Genomic DNA, 18076 nt, shown 5'->3' with positions numbered 1-18076 from the left:
AAAAGAATTTAAAACACTATGTGAACAAAAATAAAAAAAGAAAAAACAGTATTAATTAGTAGGTGTAACAATGTTTAAATCTATATATTTGTTATAATAAAATTTGTTAGTTTAAACACCTTTTTAATAACAAGGGCCTTCTATTCTTTGACATAAACAGATGTTGGATACGCTTTTGTAGACACATCTAAATATGTATTGAACACCAGTCTATAGCAAGTTTTACTTGTTTGTGGTAAGACAGATTAGGATTTAGATAGACAACTTTTTTATTGTTATTTTTTGTTCAAATATACTCAATTACAAATATTTTTGAAGTCATTTCGTTATTATTCTTGCGCCTAATTAAAATATCTTTTATTTTAAGAGCGGTACTAATGAGAAATGGATAAACTGCAAATTCTTTAATATACTTTTAACAACCGTTGGTATTTTACATTTTGGGAATTATTTAAATTCTGATTATTTTTACGTTTTGAAGTGCATTTAGTTTTATTATTTTCTACAAGAATTGGTAAAAAGAATATCTCCAAATAAAGTTTTCAACATTTTAACTGAAAGTTATGTGAATTTTTGCTATTTTTGCAACTTCAATGATTCACTTGTACATATTTCAATATGCACACATTATACGCACAGTAGTGTAACAATCTTTTTTATCTCTTTATTGCTATTGCCTTGCCCAGTCTGTCAGTACGTGAATACGTTATACTATGGTAGGAATCGATTGTCTATTGACGTGGTTTATTACTAACTTCTTACAATTTCCTAGACAACAAACTAATTTTACTTTTTAATTAAATGTTGTTTTCTAAATTTAACATATGGATTTTAAAAGACAATTTTGTTATTCACGATTGACTCCATACCATAGGCGTAGTACATCTTATTCACGTACTGGTAGACTCGGCAATGTAATCACAATAACGAGATAAAAAAATAATAATTATACAGTGAGTAAGTGTGCGTATAATATAAATGTAAAAATGTGTAAATGTGAAACGTTGTGTACAAATGGATCATGATGATTTTTAATTAGTGGGCGTTGAAACCTTTATTTGGTTTAAATTAGATACTTCTTTTTACCAATTCTTGTCCAAAATATTAAAACTAACTGCACTTCAAAATGTAAAAATAATCAAAACTTATTTTGTTCATAATTCCCACCAAATCCTTTTCCCGCTTATTTAGGGTGAATGGCCTACTTGTCTATCTAACTCTACGTTCAAGTTTTTGTTTTTATTTTTTTTTTATATTCATCATTGAAATGACATTAAGACTTGAGAGTCTTGAGAACCACTGGGTAAAAAATTACCCAGACTAATATTCAACATTGTTATGAGTTTATATGAAAAATCAGAAAATTGTAGTAATAGGGCAATAAGACATTTTTAGAACTGATATGTTTGATTAAACGAGAATTGAGTCCAATGAAATTTTATAAGTAGGTATTAGCCCAATATAGAAAATACTTAATTAGAATCGATCGAGCAAATTATGCGACAAAACAGTCATGAGATAATTAGCACCAGTGGTCATATCTGTGAACTATTTCAGTTCGTAGGGCTTTTTCTGGTTGGTATTAATGATCGAAGCCCGATCCATTAATTATTAAATAAAAATTCTACGTTATTAAACCACTCGAGAACGTCTGGACCATTTGATTTTTTATTTGATCCGATTACATATAAATAATGCATATTTGTATTATTCAATGTTCAAAATTCATTCAAATAGAATGGAATTCAATGAGTTATTATGGACATATAATAGCGCTTCATATAGACAGTCTCGTTATCTAATAAACATCAGTCAAGCGAACTATTTGTATTATTTTGTTATACGTATTTTTGATACTTATTAGGAACAATTATGTTGAATTTAATTTATTTTCTCACTTTCTTTTTTATTAAAAATATAGCTATAAAAATTGGCTTGTCATTTCAACAGTTAAAGGATTATTTGATGATAATGTATAATATATAAATACGACATTTATAAAAAAAAAATACGGGTTTTAATCAATATACTATACTACGTAGAATTATATAACCTACATATTATTAAAATAAATTATTTACTTATAAAAAAATGGCTAGAGAAAAAAGGTGTCATTTCAACAGTTAAAGGATGGTTTGATGTTTATAAAAATATATAAATACAACGTTTATGAAAAAAATAATAACTTTTTATTTCTCACAATCATCACATCCACAACAACCTTTCAGTACAATGTTATCAGATGAAAAAGACCGTCAGATGTAGTTACAAAGTCCATAATAAACGGTAATAAAAGGCACAGCAAAAATTAAACGACCGTATAAAATTAAGGGTTTTATTATCAGAACATTCGCTATGTTACATATTACTTTATGGTACATAATAGGGAAGTAGAACTCACCTATAGAGAGTTGCATCAAAGGTACAAATGGCCAGTATATGTAGGGCCATTTCACTGGCTCACATAGAACAATCGAATCCTTATACAGGTTCTCTCTTCACATGTCTTATCCGGCCTCAGATGGTCGCTACAAAATGTAAAGTTCTCAATTATTCCACAGTGAGTTTTATAAGAAAATTAATCTTAATAAATTCGCATTGCGCCAGCTAATATTAAAATTAAATATACTTATCTTAGTGATAACTCCCGTCACATCTTCTTAACCTATGTATTAGATATAACTAATGGACCTTTGTAACTACATAATGTATTATTGTTATTTCAAATCTCACACACAACTCTGACATAACACACATTTTATAAAAGAATAAAATAAATAAAAACAAATATTCGCATTTGCAATTACTACTTACACTAAAGAGTCGACATGCTTTTATCTATTAATAGCACATAGAAAAAATTGTTGTAAACTTGAAACTCGACATAGTTATCCTCAGGTTAAGGTGACTTTGAAAGAAGAAAAAAGCCCAACTCGGAAAGAGGAATTAAAGGGCTATTTATAGGAATTTAAATATAAAGTTTTTGCAATTTATTCAAAAACTACTAACTACGATTAAAAGAGCTTATAAATATATAAGAAAAGAGTATAGTTAAAGCAATTCTGCATATTTTGGCATTTGTTTCAATACTCTAGATGAAAAACCGACTGATTAAATTATGACAATTTATAAGTAGTTTTTACGTTTTTTTTCTTTTTTACAACACAGGGGGCAAACGAGCATGCGGCTCACCTGATGGTAAGTGACTACCGCCGTTATGTTTATGTTTTATACAGTGCAGGGAGCAACACCATATTTTCAGTCAACATTATTTTTAAAGTATTTTGTAATTTCTTAAATTTCTGTTAAAAAATCAAATACTATTATGTAGCAAAATCATTAGGCTTTATAATGACATTTTTCTAAAATTCTTTATAAAATATAAATAAAAAAAAAAAAAAATAATTAATCTCAATATTTTTTCATTTTATAAAACCAATATCTAAAATAACATTATTTCTTTGGCTCGCTAATTAGTTTGAACTTTGTATTGTATCTAACAAATCAATAAACACGTTTTATAATAAAATATACGTAAAAAATATAAGCGTTTTTATAAATTTACTTAATTCGCAAATTACATTTAAAAAAATATATTTTTTAAATGTTATGTAAATTATAAATATAATTAATAATAATGCTTGTATGATTATTTATTGGGTACACAAAATTTAATGAAAAAATAAAATCGGAAAAATAAAATCTCTATCTATATTTCAGAAATATAGGAAATACTCGTACTATCATCATATCAGCGTCCCTCTTATAACATCTCTAAAAGCCTAACTGCGGTTGCCAACTCACCTACCAAGTCTGGCAACTACTAGCAAAACTTCCCGTATGAGAAAGGCCTATATTCAGCAATGGACACAGTTAATGGCTGAAATGAAATTATATCTACTTAATTTTAATTTATTTTATTTGATTTTTTGACAAATGATTTGAGCGCTCTCTATCTCAGCCCACGGCATGTAACAGTCTAAAATATTGTGTAAGATTTTTTTATCGTCTTTCAATTGAGACTCAACAAATATGTATCAATTTCAATATATGGATTGATATAAGTTTAAAAGGCTAGATAAAAATGTAACAAGAAAAATACAGGAGGGCATCAAAAGCATTGGTAATTTTTTTTATATAGAAAGTAAAAAAAATTATATATCAAAATGCGCAGAATTATTTCGAATACAATTTCCGCTTTCAATGTTTTTTAATTTGTTAAAGTTTTAAAATTATTTGGCAAAAACGATTTTTTTTTTATTTTTAAATCCTTTAACCTCTCGTTCAGAAGTCATTTTGGCTCAACTATTCCAAGTTTTTTTTTTTTTTTTTTTTTTTTTTTTTTTTTTTATAGAACTTAGAATGGCAAACAAGCTGACGGCCCACCTGATGGAAAGTGGTAACCGTCGCCTATAGACATGAGCAGTACCATGGACATAACAGAGTATACTGTTTCGCCCATGATACCCCCCATGCGTTGCCATTCCTGAGGACTCAGGTGTTATTCCTCTGTACCCAGTAAATTCACGCCATATCCCACCCTTCAAACCGAAACACAGCCATGCAAACACAACTGCTTCACGGTTGAAACACGAATGGGAAAATTGCAGCATTTTTCCTTTTCTGTTTCCTTGTTAATCGGTCTATTAATAGATTTTCGATATTACTTATTCATCTAGTTATGAATATAAAACAAGACAATTCATCATAGTGTATGTGCTGCGTAAACTAATAAGTGCACTCTAAACAAGAACAAGAATTATGCAGCAATGTTTATAACAATATTGAGTATATTTAATACACTATGATGACTGATGTAAAACTAACAATGAGGGGTCGCATAAGCGTCATGTCATACCTGGACGCTGTAAAACGGTCCCACGATGTGCACGGTCGTGTCGTGGTCTTGCTGCTGACCAGTTTGTTGCTGCGGCTGCTCTGGCAGCTTGATCAGGGAGCCGGTCACGCGCTGTAGCTCCCGTACATTCTGACCACCCTTGCCGATGATCCGCCCAACTTGAGACGAAGCGACAACTATTTCGACAGTCAGTCGGACGTCATCAGATCCCGACATGAAACCTTCTTCCCTCATTTTCTCGAAGATCAAATACTGCGCCTGGAAATATCAAAGTAGATATTTTAAACAGATTAATAAAATAATTACACAGGTTCAAATGTTAAGATAAAAATAACATTCAGATCAATACAAACAGTCATGAATACAAATGTTTGTATTGCGCAGAAATCGATCCCGCGCCATCGGAGAATGAGACACATCGTCTCATTCTCATTAGTTTAACCACTAGACCATCGAGGTCATCAAAAAGTAATCACAAATACCAAAGCGGTCAATATTTACTTACAAAAATACGTCTGTTTTATCAACTTTCGGTACTTAGTTTAATTCAGTGATTCTCAACCTTTTTTTTTTGTTGCGGCACATATTTAACGATTTCAAAATTTGGCGGCACACAAAGAAAAAGATAAAAATTATTCACTTACTACAACACACTGCATAAATAGTTTATGACAAAAATTTTAAATATTTGCAAAATTTGGCGGCACACAAAAGTGCCGCCGCACAGGGGTTGAGAATCACTGGTTTAATTAATCATAATATACATAAATCTGTTGTTTGATTCGAAGTTAAATTGGGCACTAAGTTTCTAATAAGAAATAATAAGTCATAACTAAATGTTTTGGCAATTTCAAAATTGTAGCATCATTATCTAAGCCATTATTTATACACTACTGAACATAAGTCTCCCACATAGACTGCTGTAAGGAACGGTCCCGAGCTACCTATATACACTTACTCCCAGCAATGCATTTGAGGCCGTCATCTAGTGAGGGGAGGGGGTCGTCCTACGCGTTTTCCCGTACAAGATCGCCACTCAAGAACCTGTCTTCCTTATTAATTGTTGGTTCTTCGAGCTATATAATTAACCCATTGCCACAGCTTATTAATCCTTAGAACTTTGTCAGTGGCATTGGGTTCTTTTGCTTATATCTTTACTTTTGTAGCATACAAAAATGTAATAGTTTCGTACCTTCCACTGGGCTTCAGGACTACCGACGATTGTGACCTTCCGCTCTTGCTGCGCGTTGTTCTGGCTCTCGGCCTGTTTGTCCTGTTCCAGCGGCGCGATCTTCACAGACGCGTTACTGAACCGAATTATGTTACGGATGTGGGAGCCTTTAGTACCGATGATAGCGCCTACCGCATTGTTGGGTATATATAAGTAAGTAGTTTCCTGTAACAATAAAAATGTTATTTTAACATTGTTAGCTTATTGATCCTCACATGTAAGCAAAATATGGAGTAAAAAACTAATTTATGATGTAAATATCTGATTGAAAAATAATTAAAATAGACCATTTCTAGATGGCAAATAACTATGAAACTCTGGGGGGAAGGGATTGTTAGTAATGAGGTCTAAGTGACCCATTCCTAGCAATATACACCCTATCATCAGGTAGACTCCCCCCCCCCCCCCCCCCGCCGAAATCAACGTGATTAATTCCAATGGAATTCGTCACGATGGGCTATTTGACCTGCTTTTTTTTATGCAACTTAGAATGGCAAACAAGCTGACGGCACACCTGATGGAAAGTGGTAAACGTCGCCTATAGATATGTGCACTACCATGGTCATAACAGAGTATATTGTATCGGCCATGATACTCCCATTTCGTTACCATTCCTGAGGACTCAGGTGTTATTTTTCTGTACCCTGTAATTTCACTGCCATATCCCACCCTTCAAACTGAAACACAGCTGTGCAAATCGTCACTTTACATCCCTCACCAGTGTTACCGATAACGCAGATGGAGTCACCATTATATTCTAAGTTTGTTCTTTAGGAACACAACTGTGAAATTCGAAATTAAATAATTGTGAAATGAAGTAAAATCCAATCACCTGCGAATCACCAGCACCCTGTTGCGCTCCACTCTGACCGGCCAGTGGCGCATAGATGGGCGGCGGGAATGGCGGCGGAGCTCCGCAGAAGCCGCGGCCTGTTGACATCATTGCCATCGGGTGTAACCCCGGGAACATTATGCTTTGCGGTGCCAACACCTAATGAACAAAAACAAATTTATATTATACCATATTTCCGTAGCTGTGTATTACTACTTATTATTTTGTATACGTGTAATCAGTATAAAAATTAAAACCTAACAAAAATAATGATAACAGTAAATTATCGTATATGACATTTCGGTTATTCTTATTCATCACAATTCACATTATCTGAACTGGGAAATCTAATGATACTTATTATGAATAAATACTTTTTAACCTATCGTTTTTTAACGCATTCCATACTAATTACGCTGAGTTCGTATTAATTCTTTACCTGTGTATCTATAACACATCCGAATGCGTTTCGTGTATGTGTAAGCTTAGATTTTTTCATAGTGGAATAATTATTTCGTCAAGCACTATGTAATGTAACACCGTTTCGGTAGTAAATATCGCAATTGTACTGACGCTGGTTTTTGTGTCTGCGATTTTTGCTGGTAATTTAAGTCAAGTTTTCAGTAATATACGATTGTTTAAAATCAAATTCAGTCATATTATTAACAAGCATCCATTTAAGTAATTGTTAATACTTTGTACAAAATTTTACTTTAAAACTAACCAACGCTAATGTGGAGCGGTCAGTGACATTTACGAACGACTTTTATCGTGGATCGCATTAATGTATCTATAATAAATAATCGACCGTTAAATACTACCTACCCTTATAGCTAATCTCTTGGAAATATTTAAGTACAATAATAATTGCATTAATGCTATAACGTCAACAGTTTTACTAAAAAAATTAATGGGATTAATTTTGAAAATTTTAATCTCGCTTTCTCATACAACAAAATGTAAATGATTTTATGATGTTAAGATAGGTGAGATATTTATGATAATTTAATATCAATATAATATTTAAAAGTATTATAAATTCAATAAATCAATAATAAGAATGTTTTAAGAATAAAAATACTACACCATGTAAATAGCAAGAACTTTATAAGGCCACAGTAGACAAGTTGAACGTGCGAAAATTTGACAAAATTCTATCGAATGGCAATACTCAAGATTGTTACATTCTTTTCAAAGATATTATGTATTCACTACGATAATGTCCAAAATTAATATTTAGTAATATTCTGTTGTCAGTAAAATTAGTCGATGAATAAATATTTTCTATATACTAAAATTATGAAAGTACCTATATTATGTAAATTAAAATACAGATTTGACTATATATTTATTTCTTTTATCTACATCCTAGTATTTTGGTAATCCTAAAACTATTTTGTAGAATTTACCGCCTACGTACCACATGATTTGATTCTATATAAGTATTTTATATCTTTACTTACAACCTATAATTAATTAGAATCATCGTAATCATGTTTCCCGGTAAGGCATAAAATCTATAAACTCAAACATGCTTTTTCGGATCTACTAAAAAACTGCCTAACCAATGTACCACATGCATTTGGATTTTTTTTTATTATGCATTTGGATTTATTAAAATTATTTAGTATATCACAATAAAAATCATATCAATCAATCATAGTATATCACATAAATCACAATAAAAATTGCTAGCACATAATCAAAAACTATTTGTAAAGAGGCAATGAATTAAACATACCTGCAAGTCATTTTCATAACTCTGGCGCAATTTAGCTGATATTTGTGACTCCGCTTTAGCCATATTTTCAATTGATCCTTTAACGGTGATAATCCGCTCTAAATTGAAGCTGTTAATATCATTGATTGAAGATACTGTAATCTTGGTATCAGTTTCTTGCATGATTCTTTTGATGGTATTCCCACCTTTACCAATAATTCTTCCTATTAAATTATTATGAGCCAAAATCTTAAGACAGATATCACTGAAATAAAAAAAAGGCTAATTATTTTCACTGTGAAAAGAAGTGTAACATGTAAAACTTAGATATGTTATTTAATCAAGTGAATATATCAGTTTCAAGTGTTACGTTAAGAGTATGCACAAATATTCGATACAAAATGCATATATGAATATATATATCATACGATAAGGTCAACTATAAGGTTTTTCCCATTAGATTTTTTTTTCAGAACTATATTTTAATCTTAATAGTAATATATAGCTGTAAAAATAAAAATGAGACAAGTTATAAAGATATTTGAATGATTCTATATTTATTACTCAATTACGTTTAAATTGTTGAATATGTGCTAACTTTAAAAGGCCCGGGCAATCGAAGCCAAAATATTATATAATTCGTCACAATCAATGCGTTAGATTCTAGTCGTTACATGGCACCTAAATTATGAATTCAAGTAGGATTACTATAAATATCATTTGTTGGAATTCATGTACCTTAATTTGTAAGTGCGCCAATGTAAATAAAATTTACAGGACAACAATCTACAAACCAATGCACAATGACAATATCCAGCTATTAGTAAAACATTTGTATGTAAAATACCATAAAGTTTTACAATATTCCCCCTCTATATACACCTTTATTACATACTAGCTATTTGCTATTTTCGGAGAGAATTTAGATAAAAATTATCGTACGTGTTAATCCAGGAGAATAAATATTACTTAGTTAACACTAATACTAAATTTCGTTATGATTAGTTCAGTTATTTAAGCGTAATTGAGTGACAAATATCTTTTATAAATTTGATTAAGATGTTCCTAAAAAATATGTAATAAAACACCATTTATATACAGAAAGTAGATGAAGCAATCTTACCCTTTATTAGTGTTATTTGCCTCCTGTTGCATGACCTCCAGTATTCTTTTACACGCATTGGTACAGTTCTCGGGGTTGCCGTAAATTGTTATGGCTTTTTCGAGGGAGCCCACATTGTCTTTGCGATGTACGTCAACACGAGCGCGGCTTTGCTGTGTAATAAGACGTATAGTGCTGCCTTGTCGACCTATGATCGCTCCGACCATATCGCTTTGTACCAATAACCGTAATGGAAAATCGGTGGGTCGCGAGCCGCCGCCGGTTGCACCGCCACCCCCACGGCCGCCGCCTGGCCTGCCACGCCGCCCGCCCCGGGCGTTTTGCTCTGCGGCTTCCACTTTCATTCGGCTGCCCTCTATTTCACACCCATTCAAGCCATTGATAGCTCTGTAACAAACAAAATAAGTATTGAGTCTGTTGTCGTCAATTAATTAATCGCCCCGTTCACCGCACATTAAACAATGCAAATATTGTTATATTAAGAATTCTTTCAACTTACATATTAGAGACAATAAGTATTTTTACTTTTTCTACTATATCATTACTCATTACTATTTGGTAAACAATTATTATATTAGTTCAATTATTAATTCAAAAGATATAAAAATACTACAGTAACCAAGTACACGAGAAAAAAAGACAGAAAAAATACATGCAAAAATCAATATAAAAAAAGGGATAAAAAAGTAATAGTTAAGAAAGCAGAATGATTTAACAATACACACGTTTTTGCATTGCAAATATCAGAGAAGAGTTTCAAGATTCATAATAGATTTTAGTTTAAGTTCATACTGGTTCTTGTATGTTAATTTACTATGACATTAAAGTTTTGAAATAGGTTAAAACATTTCCAATCTACCCGATTAGTTTTCATATAAATCACAATCTGACTGGCACCTGTTGAGTTTAAAAAATGGGTAGCTCACCGTCTGTAAAGCCTCTCCCACACTAGGACACAGGACCGTACGCATCATTAATTTGTGAATTTCTTGTAATTTTTGAATTACGCAGACGACGTTTACGAGTCTGAACTGCACTTGTGAATATACACCAGTGTCTAAGTCCGTGTGTAGAGAAGTGACAAAATCTAGAAATTTTTAAACTGTACTGTACACCTAAAAATTAACAATCTACCACCACACTCACCAAGAATTACGCGACATAAGATGATGAAATTACCGGACACACTGTCGTCCGGGAACGTCAATATCTTATGCGGCAGGCAATATCCCTGTTTTTACAATTTTTATTCATCTTTTACTTTATTTAAATATAAAAGTATTACTAGAGATCCAAATCAAATATATAATCATTATCTAGATCCTAAACGAAATAGAAGGTATATCTCGTGCATACCGCAGTTTGTACTGACAAAAGTAGCACGTAAAACATATGGGGACATATTCAGGAATTTTCTTTTCGACTACAACCTCTTTAACCTAACAAAAAAAAAAAAAAAAAAACAGTTATACGTATAATATTTTTTTAGACCAAACAAGTAGTTTCTTGCAAGAATCTCAATTGTAATAGAAGCTGCAAATGTAGTCGTTGTTTTTGCGAATTCACCAGTGCGCTTCGTGAGATGCGCATATTCATGCAATATTAGTTTCCCATTGATGTAATATACCAACATCATTATAATACATGTTTGAAAAATGAAAATATAAGCGTCAAAAAGGGCGGTAGAGGATTAATACCTACAATACCATCACCTTGTATAGAACTAGTAAAAGTTCAATAAAAAACATACTAAACAAAAGTTTTGGCGTGTGGTGCAAAAAGTGGTTTGTGATAATTTCATTTTAGAATTTATGACTTAAAACAATACGGGTTTGTTTGCATTAAATTTGGTCAAAATGAGATCGTGGTTCGTCTTAAATTATATGAAGTGCATAGTTAAGATAGTATGCCATGAGTCTTCCAATCAGCTAATTGATTTAATGGCTATTGTGATCTCGTGAAGTGTAGAAATGTATTGAATGTTGAAATCTAATGCCATGGAGAGTAAGATAGATGTTAATGACAATCATATAATTATTAATTTGAATAATTGTTATATGAATGAAATACACTAGTATTAAGTAGGCAGTAGGCCAGATTTTGTTTTTTCTCTGAAGTAACTTTTTACTTTGTGAAACTTTATTAATTTCATGGGACATGTCATTTCAGGATTCGGATCCGATCCCGTCATATTTTGCATTCAAATTTATAAAATAAGTGCATAGGTAATTAGAAGCAGCATTAAAATGTTAAGCCATTGATATATTATGGCTACAAATCTGCTAGAGGGGCGACAATTTCATATACTTAATACAATATCCACATGAATATTAATATTCGATTTTGAATTTTATATATGTATAATAGACAAATGTAACAGGCAACTTGTAAAGACTATTTTAGACAGTATCCAAGTAACAAATTTATATAAAACTTATCACTTCATTTTCTTCATGCAATATACCGATTGAAGGTAAAGTTTAAATAATGACAAACATGTAAAAATATTTGTAACTATGGATTACTCATGCTCTGTTAATCAACGATAAATTTACGAAAAAACCAAAGTACAACACGTTTAAGTGCGATTCATCATGCTGTTAAAACGGACGTCTGTTTTACAATACAACCTGAAAATTATAGTGAAGCAAGAAGAACATACTGTATATTAGAATAATATTCACGCAATCATGCAAAGATCATAAAGGAAAGGGTGAGACAGAAGAAGCGACAGTCCAAGCACCCTGCTGATGGTCGTGGAACAAACAATGCAATACGTCCCGATGTGCCATCAAACAGTCAGTATACTCACAGCTGCGCCTGCTCCGGCGTCTCGAACGTTATGTACACCGCTTGGGTGTTGGCATCACGCGAGGTCGCTTTGTCGCAATGCTGCACGTTGCCATACTGTGCGAGTTGGTGCTCGATGTTGTCGAAGCGAAAATGCAGGGGCAGACCACTGATGAGTACCACCTTTGATGATCGGCTGTGAGAAGCGACATAACCACTTATAGACAATGTGCCAAATTACCTTATTTTCGATGACAATGGAGACATAGTTTATAAGAAACAGAAATTAACACGCGATCATTTAAGTAGACTAATGTCTAAAGTTAATAACAGACATATTTAAAAACAAATTAGAATCCAAGCTCTGTAGATATATTAATTCTATTTTTTTCCTTTTCTTTCGATTACGCCAGCAGGAGAGGGGTATCTAATAAGATATGCATGTCATATGTTTATCTGTTTTATAATTACCCGTAACCTGAACGGCTTTATACATTTGATAATATATAAGAGATATTTTTATTACACAAAAAATTTTCTTGCAGTATACGTATATAAGTAGTACTTGCATAAATTAAGTTTGATACCTAATCCTCGTTAATCAATTCGGAACGATTTTTTTTATAAATTAAATAATATTTGCGTATGCGCGAACTAAAGAGGCGCAGTTTCAAATCCAAAGAGCCGCATGTAGCTCGCGAGCTGCAGGTTGCCGACCCTTGGTTTAGACCTTATTGTCGCTTTCGCTTTGTGCGAGTGAGATGAACGATTACGTCATCATGGCTCTCTATCTAGAATTTAAATAATGAAATAAATAACGTTTGTAATATTGTCTAATATGATATTCTGCCAACGTTATTTTGAAATTACCTATTTAAAAATGTTGCCTGTCTTAAAAAGGATTATAATACCTATTTCAAATATACAAAAAAAAAACACTATATTTTTATAAATGTTAATTAAAAAAATTATTATATATACTAATAAACTGTTTCTATCAAATTATTGACATGGTCATTTAATACATAAAAACTAAAACTTATTTCATATATTACTCAGATATTTGTCCGATACTGTATACGCGTAAAGTAATGCCATTGACCGTTGGCAGAGTACGCACGCAGTCAACACGCGAGAGCCCCCACCATTGTGTACCCCGTAGCCTGATAGTGAAGAGATCACACAAAATAGGGTTCTAACGGCCTTTTGTGAAACTTTTTGACACCTGTACTTTTTAGAGTAATTCGACCCGATGAATACGACTCTGTCCGGTGACATCCCCTCCGCCGCCGCCCCCCCCCCCCCTTCTCCCTTAAGAGTGTGCCTAACTGCGGTTCTTTTTTAAATTTATTCAAGAAGTATTGGAGGTAATAGTATAATATATAATCTTAATTTCTCTACATTTATACATAGATTATTTTAATAAGATAAACCGGTAGATTTTTTTTTATCCGAGAGGATATGCTTACAGATTGGTCCCATAGAAATTGTGTTAACTCAGTAGTTTTTAAATCAAAATAATTGGTTTTGGCATAATTGAAGTCAGATTTATCTTGTGGAACTTTATATTATTTACATAATTAAATGCATCTAGAGTAATTCGTTACTTGGATGTTTTACTACAAACAACGACCGTTTTTCAGAAAATTGAGAGCAATTGTAATATTTTTGTAAAAAAAAAAAATAATTTTCATGCATTTCGGGCAGGAGTATTTAACATAATAATGTATTATGATAATCATCATATCAGCCATTAAATATCAGGGGTTGCCAGTAGTTGCCACGCTTGGCAGACGAGTTGGCAACCGCAAAGGAAGAGAAGAAGAGGACGAATGGATGGAATGGAGTACTGTGCAGAATAGTTTTCAAGAGTTGTTGAATTACCCTAAAAAGTAAAGGTGCAAAAAGTTTTACAAAATGTCGTTAGACGTAAAAAGGAAAGCGAATTTGGTTTTCCACTAGTCTTCGTCATATTGTAACAGTTACGTTACATTTGAACTGACACGCATATGAACCCGAACTACTCTTTCTCAAATTACATGAAATCGAACGGTTTTTTTTTTAGTTGTCTAAATATGAGACTGCCTTATGTTTCTATAATTGAAATTAAATATAAATTTTGATTGCTCGCACTTTGGTCTAGGTATTATAAAATCGATGACTAATCAGTAGAACTGTACAACCGGATGGATACGGACAGTAAATAAAAGCTGAAACCCGCGCGCCGGGCGGTACAAGCCGCACGTATTATTCGCTACAAAATGGCGGGCGGCAAGATGACATCATCAGCTGTGACACCCCGCTCAACTTCTTCACACCCGCAGTCTTCCAACGTTGCTCGCGCTCTCCCCTTCCCTATCAACCGCCCGCGCCATTCACAACTCCGTTCCGTTGCACACGCTCGTTGCATGACCCCCTCTCGACTCGTAGTGAGTGTACCTACTTACTATCTCACTTCGCATACAACAATGAACATACATACTATCTCTCTTTATACAACCGCTAGATGAGTGCATGTATGCATAGTGTAGCAGTGTCCATCATGTAGGTCAACTTCGCTGTTTACGCATTTGTTCTTATCAATTTCAGATAAAACCATAGTTGTAAATTATATGAAATATATCAACACAATAAGAATTAATATATTCTTACCTTCACAAATAACAGCAATGTACAGGTAAGAAGTTTTATCAACATACACTATACATATATTAACCAGTATGACATTTAGCTACTTACTATTACTAATTAATGTATTAAAAGCTTTAAACTTTTATGTTTCACAATGTAATTCGGAAACTCATTCATTCATTATATAGTTGACAGCATTACTATCTAAATACTAATACTATCAGATTTTGTATATGTTAAATAAATAGATATTATAAAAAAATCAATAATGATTAGGTATAACAGATTTGTGTATCAATATTACATATGGCAACAATTAAGAACTCTCGAGATATAGATAAATCGCCGTCACAAGTATTGCAAAAGTTTTTTAGTAGTCACGTTCACTATTTAAGTTTTATGTAGGTTTCTATTAGCAATTGTATTTATTGATTTATATAGATAGGTTATGTAAGTATATTTGCTTTTATTTACCTACTTGGAAGGGGAATTCAAAGTAAATATTATAAGGGTTGCATTTTGTACAAATGTAAACTACTAAAACCAGATCTGTCCTTGAGTACACCGGATTTTGTAATACGATTACATTACACAATAGGTTACGCGGTAACTTGGTACAATGGGTACCCTAAATAGGTACACATAGTGTTTTATACGCGTGAGGGACTGGCTGCATGCAGTTCAAGGAGGTAAATTATTTTATGTATTGACTAACATTACATCTTTCAATTCACCCTACAATTATAAATGGGCGGAGCATCTAGCGATATCACGCCAATAACTTGTTTTATCTAGGACGGCTAGTACTTTTATATAATTCGACTGCCTAAGATTGTGTATTTTGTACACCGTTGACTATACAAATTGACTATAATGTATTTGAAATAATCATTTTTCCAATCTCTAAAGCTCTTATAAAATTATTATGTACTAACTTTTACTCCGTTTTCGTGCGCGTGAGTGGGATATTTAAACTCATGTCCTTCTACAACTCATATAGTGCATGTAAATTTAATAGTTATTGGTTAAGTGTTTAGGGTGCAAATTTCATAATATTATTAAAGATTTATTTACATAGACGACCTGACATAGGTTGCCCTGTAATTTTAATAATTTGTGTACGTTTATATGAATTTTTAAGGAGCTATTGGTAATGTGAAAATAAAATAAACATCAGAATAAGTATTTTTAAATAATTGTTGCATTTCTTATAAATTCACTGAAAATTGACAATAGAGTAATTTTGTTGTTACAGTTAAGTAAATGTAAAAAGATACATATTATATATAGGCGTATGCAACCTTTTCGACATAATTATATAAATAAATATATAAATAATACAGTACGCAGTAAGAACACGTTATTTATAGTGATCCCTCATCTTAGTAAAAAAAAATAAAAAAGCAATGACTTTCACGAGTTGCACGTGTCTTGAACAAAAGTCTCAAAATATTGTCCTACTAGCGACTCGACCCGACTTCCTACGGGTAGACAGATAAAATTAGTATTTTAAATTGTTACTTTAAGCAATAGAAGATAACAACAGTTGTTATCTTCTATTGCTGTTTAAAGGAAGGAGTAAACATTCACGCCGCGGTACTTATCTTTTTTTTTTTATAGCCGCATAACTAACCGATTCAGGGGGGAAAGGGATTGTTAGTAATGGAGTCCGAGAATCCCATTGCTAGCAATATACCCCAACCAGGTCGACCTCCTCGCGGTTCCCCTTGTAAACTATCATGGTTAATTCCTGATGAATTCATCATGATGGGCTAACCTGGCCTATTTTCATTCTCACCTATCACCCTTCACTGGTGCTCCGCCAGCGTATCCGGTTAGCGCAGGCGGTGTTACCATTCCATTATCATCCATTAAAAAAAAAAAAAAAACTGATTCAAATAATTTGAAGAGAAATTTATTTGTACATAATCAACCTTGTTTATAAATTAATTTGAATGAGGATAAATATTATGATACGAATGTAATCTTTATATCTATAAAATTTTGGACATAATTATTGAGACTTAACTGTAATAGTTATATAATTAGAGCCTCACGGAATTTTTTGTAGACAATGATAAATACTATAAACATGTAGATTAATTACTTTATAAAAATAATTTTTAAAATTTTTTAATTTTAAAATAATAATATAGATAAATGAATGATACTTTGTGGAACAAATCTCCCTCTATATACATTTTACATAGAGTGATTCTCAAGGAAAGTTTTAGTATATAATTTGTTAAGTTTTGTATATACTGGCTAAAGTATAACGATATTTGTTGGAGGTGTCGAAAAAAAAATAAGTCGCCTGGGAGATTGGTCATAAATGCAAGACTTGATACTTAACAAAAGTAGAGTTTATTAGATTGGTACAGGAACACGGAATAGATGGCGGCGGACAAGACGACTGAAATCAGGAGAGTTAATAATTTTTGTATGCATAGATATTGTTGCTTTTGAGATGTAGATCTGTCGAACCCTGAGCACCTTGTTTTCTGTGTATAGTTTGTCAGTGGGAAACCTGAAAGGTTTTTGTACCAAAACTTGCAATAATTGCAATTTGAACTCTTTCTAAATGAATAATTTTTGTTTTTACAGCACCGCCTTAAACTGGTATACAATAGTATACCAGTTTAAGGCGTCTAGCAATACTCCTAAGTAGCGAATAGTGGTCACGTTGACTTTTGTTTTGCAGGAACATGATAATCTACGACTGGAATCACAAGAATTGACGGTAAGGGGAAGTATGGTCGATGGTCACGACGACTTTGACTTGTAGAACATATTTTGTTTTTGTCAAATTAAGTGTAAGCAAATTTTCTTTATTAAAGCTTTCAAGTTTTTTTTTTATCCAAAAAAATAATATTGTGAGGTCTTTAAAGTCA

The 18076-nt window shown here is 32.3% G+C and overlaps 1 protein-coding gene across 9 annotated transcripts in view; it reads right to left on the bottom strand.

Moving 5' to 3' along the window:
• The window catches only part of LOC113518478 (insulin-like growth factor 2 mRNA-binding protein 1), an 81680-nt gene that overhangs the window by 7360 nt on the left and 56244 nt on the right, over positions 1 to 18076 (bottom strand). For 4 of the 9 annotated variants that reach the window (XM_026903441.3, XM_031911685.2, XM_026903433.3 and 1 more), the window contains exons 2-7: positions 12577 to 12750; positions 9765 to 10151; positions 8663 to 8906; positions 6922 to 7080; positions 6051 to 6254; positions 4859 to 5116 (exon numbers count right to left, since the gene is read on the bottom strand). In XM_026903441.3, the coding sequence (XP_026759242.1) occupies positions 4859 to 5116; positions 6051 to 6254; positions 6922 to 7080; positions 8663 to 8906; positions 9765 to 10151; positions 12577 to 12750 (1426 nt within the window). Of the gene's footprint in view, positions 1 to 2401; positions 2529 to 4858; positions 5117 to 6050; positions 6255 to 6921; positions 7081 to 8662; positions 8907 to 9764; positions 10152 to 10690; positions 10832 to 12576; positions 12751 to 18076 lie in introns of those variants that run through there. The other 5 variants (XM_031911686.2, XM_026903462.3, XM_026903470.3 and 2 more) reach the window with 3 other exon arrangements.

This window comes from Galleria mellonella, unplaced genomic scaffold, assembly GCF_026898425.1.
Source record: "Galleria mellonella isolate WM207_F2 unplaced genomic scaffold, CSIRO_AGI_GalMel_v1 utg33, whole genome shotgun sequence".
Taxonomy (NCBI): domain Eukaryota; kingdom Metazoa; phylum Arthropoda; class Insecta; order Lepidoptera; family Pyralidae; genus Galleria; species Galleria mellonella.
The sequence above is the reverse complement of the archived record's forward strand: the minus strand, read 5'-3'. Positions and strand labels throughout refer to the sequence as shown.